At 33.3% G+C, this 4,042-nt stretch overlaps 1 protein-coding gene across 1 annotated transcript; it reads left to right on the top strand.

Moving 5' to 3' along the window:
* The first annotated feature begins 294 nt into the window (after nt 1–294).
* Nucleotides 295–1,924, top strand: LOC133779839 (uncharacterized). The gene is made up of 3 exons (XM_062219742.1): nt 295–916; nt 1,348–1,596; nt 1,644–1,924. The coding sequence occupies exons 1-3, from the start codon at nt 295–297 to the stop codon at nt 1,922–1,924; spliced, it is 1,152 nt and encodes a 383-aa protein (XP_062075726.1).
* The last annotated feature ends 2,118 nt before the right edge of the window (nt 1,925–4,042 follow it).

The following is a 4,042-nucleotide window of genomic DNA, read 5'->3' as shown; positions in this document are numbered from 1 at the left end:
TATGATGGACATTGGAATGACAACAAAAAATATGTGGGTTATAGGTTGACAGTCATGTTGCTTAATGACAATGCCATAGTTTTAGATGCTGTAGAACTATTGTATAAAGAGTTGCCTCTAAAGTTGGATTGTCATCGCCACTACATTAGGATTTTTGTAGATATGAACCTTTGAGAGAATGGAAACAATATTTTAGAGGTTATGGGTGATAGTGGTATGATTTGGTACCTATATATGGACAAATCTGATAAAGAAATGAAATACCTACTCATTGTAAGTTTTGAGGAGTGACCAATGGTTGAACTAATTCAAAAGTCCATTGAGAATAATCGTTTGTTGTTGCAGTCTGTTGCTGATCACTCTATGTTGGAATCAGATTTGTCTTCAAAGTTTGGCACAAACTTTGAAGTAGGTTCATCGTCCTGTTCTCATGGTGGGAGCAGTGGTAGTTCAATTGTTCTAAGTATCAACATGAACAATTCTCCAACTTCAGAAAATGTAGACTCTAAATTTGTGGATCCCATTGGATTGGAAGATCTAAAAATCAAATACCTCTTTGAAAATAAAGAAAAGTTGAAGACTGCATTAGGGTTTATCTTAATTAAGAATTTTTTTGAATTTGTGGCTATTAAGTCTAACCAAACTAGATTGGTTGTCAGATGTGTAGTTCCAAATTGTGAATGGTACATGAGGGCTTCAAAGTATGGAAATAGAGATTTTTGGATGGTTAGGAAGTATGTCAAGGATCATACTTGTCCAATTGATGTTGTGTTAAATGATCATTGTCAAGCTACTAGCAAATTAGTGAGTGATTGTGTAACTAACTTGCTAAGAGATGATGCACCAACATGTCCTAAAACGATAGTAGCTCATATGTTGAGAGAATATGGGGTCCATATCAATTACTTCAAATCTCGTATGGCAAAGGAAAAAAACATTGGAGGCATTGCAAGAATCAGCTGATGAGTCATATGCTCTATTGCCATCATATCTCCATGCTCTAAAGTCTTCCAATCCTGGTATGTGGTTGTTTGGTTTGTAATTTTTTTTTTCTGTGTATGTCTTTATGGTGTTGTTTTTTTATTGATATATCTATATATTTTTCTTTAATAAAATATGTTTATGATGTACTCAGTACATATTTCAATAAATAACACATATTTCTATATAGTTTTATTTATTTTTTATTTATTAATCATGTTTAGTATATCAGTTTTTGTCATCAGTATATATATGTATATATTTTTTTCACCTATAGTATATGTGTTTCTTGTACTGAGTGGGAAAAACAAGCAATCTTTTTATATAAATTGTGTTTATGATTTGTACAATCATTTCCATTTGTAGGCTCAGTGGTTGATTATCAAACTGATGATGAAGGCAGATTCTTGTATATGTTCATGACATTTGAAGCTTCAATTAAAGGATGGAAGTATTGTAGGCCAGTCATATCAGTTGATGGAACATTTTTAACAGCTAAATTTTCAGGAACATTATTCATGGCATATGCCATGGATGCCAATAATCATATATTCCCAATAGGTTTTGGCATCGAAGATTCCGAGAATGATTCTTCTTGGATTTGGTTTTCCAAAGGTTAAGAGGTGCATTAGGAACTTGGGATAATTTGGTTATTGTTTCAGACAAACATAGGAGTATTGAGAATGCAATATCTATTGTGTATCCAGATGCAGAACATGTTCTATGCACCTATCACTTGTTGAACAACCTAAAATCTTCATTGAAGTTCAAGGGCCATGATGTGCTATTTGAGAATTGTTCAAGAGCTCATTTAAAGATTAAATTTGAGTTTTATATGTGCCAAATGGAGTCCATCAAACCAAGAATTCGTGAATATCTTCTTCAAGTTGGATACGAGAAATGGCTAGATCATATTCTACTGGAAGAAGAAACAAAATTATGACTTCAAATATATCTGAAAGCTTAAATTCGGTTTGGAAGGAAGCTAGAGACTTTCCTGGTATATTTTTGTTTCAAATTTATTTCTTTTGTCTCTAGTTTCCATTTTTTGTTTGTTATCTATTGTTTGGTATATTCATTTTCTATTATGGTATATTGTATTTTGTAACTGGTGTATTGAGAAATGTACAAGATGCAACAACAAGAATTGTTTATTTTATTTTTTAAACTAGAAAAAAAATATTATAAAGTTTATGGTATATGATTTCAATAGCATGTATATGTATGTAATATATATTGTTTTTACATATTGATCTAATGGTGTTTCTTAACTATCAGTTGTAGCTTTATTGGAAAATTTAAGACAAAAGGTTCAAAAATGGTTTGATACATGTCGTTTGGAAGCAGCAAGCACATTTACAAGGTAATCAACATGGGCAGAAGGCTAGCTTGTTGAGCAAAATCGTCTAGGTAGAATTATGAATGTAAGTCAATTTTAGCTACATCTTTTATTTAGCTATGTGTATATTTATTACCAATGACAGTATATATATAGTACCCTTAGTGCACATGTTTCAATATTGATTAATTCTATTCATACTCGGGTATACTCTGTTGGTCATCAAATTTACCAAGTTGTTGATGTTAACTTAGATTTTTTGTTGAAATTCTAAAGCGAAGTTGCACTTGTTGCAAGTGGGGCTTAGATGAAATTCCTTGCCCGCATGCATGTGCTGCCATAAGAAAAGCAAACTTGTGTCATTATACTTATGTCTCTAACTTTTACATGAAGGATGTTTTTGTGAACACATATAATGAAATAATCCATCTAGTGGGAAGTCAAAAAATTTAGGATATTCCTGATATTGTCAAAGATCATGTTGTGCTGCCACCCATTGCAAGGAGAAGATCTGGCATACCAAAAAAGAAGAGGATTCCTTTAGCTGGTAAAAAAAAAAGAGGCAAATCAAGTGTGGTAGGTGCAATGAAAGTGGACACAATCGTAAAAGATGTAGAAATGTTATTCCTGTGAAGATGAAATCTATGAAGAGGCTGAAATCTTGTGTTCATACTCATTAAACATTCACTTTAGTTTTACAACTTTTAGTTTACTATTTGTTGGATTTGGAACATCGGGATGTTTTCCAATAATAATTTGACTACATTCAATTGGTTGTAGGTCATGTTAAAAATATGAGTGTGTTAAATTAATTGATGACATTTATCTTTGGAAGTGCTATAACTTGTTATACCCAGATTTCGAGCCATGGTAAATGTGACCTCGAAACTTGGATTCGCAACAAATGGTCTCGTAAGGATTGGGGTATGCTCCAGGATTGTATATCGAGCCTGCAAAGCACGATATATGATCTCGAATGTGGTGACCTCGAAACAATCTCGATCTCGAAAGATAGCTCCGAGAACACGCTCATCTTGGGGGACGACTTCGGATTGGGGTCTCGAGCTCGATGTACGTACGATCTCGAAATGCACATGATCTCGGGAGATGTCATTGGCTCGCAGTATGACGTGAGACCTGGGATGCTAAAGCCTTAGAGATACGCTATAACCACCTTGAATATCTACAAGTGTTATAAACATGAGATGTAATCTTCATTTATTAATGTAAATCCCCAAGAATCGTGGGATATTATTTAGTCAGTTATGCGTTTCCTGGTCTTCAGGGACGTTTCCTTTTTTATCTGATTATAGGCATTTAAAGCCATTTATTTTATTCACAAAAGAGTAACTACCCAAAATATGTGGGATAGTATTCTGCATCCTTCTCTATAAATAGAGAAGCCATGCACCATTGTAGAGGACCGAATTTCTGATCCTTGAGAGAAAACTCTGAAGAATTCATGCTTAAGAATTTTCAGAGATAATCTTAAGATTAATAACAGAGACTCGTGGACTAGGCAGATTTAACTGCTGAACCACGTAAAAATAGCGTGTTTGATTTGTTTTATTTCATTTAGCCATTATCATTAATTGTTTACGTGCTCTTCTTTCACTGTTTGACGAAAAACGGCGTCAACATAACTCAATTAGATTTGATGTTTCAAACACATTATGGTATCTTTTGTAATCAAATTTAAATTGGTATATAAGTTTAAAAGTA

The sequence above is a fragment of the Humulus lupulus genome, chromosome 5, assembly GCF_963169125.1.
Source record: "Humulus lupulus chromosome 5, drHumLupu1.1, whole genome shotgun sequence".
NCBI classification, from domain to species: domain Eukaryota; kingdom Viridiplantae; phylum Streptophyta; class Magnoliopsida; order Rosales; family Cannabaceae; genus Humulus; species Humulus lupulus.
Note: the sequence above shows the minus strand (reverse complement) of the source record. Positions and strands in the feature narration are given on the sequence as shown.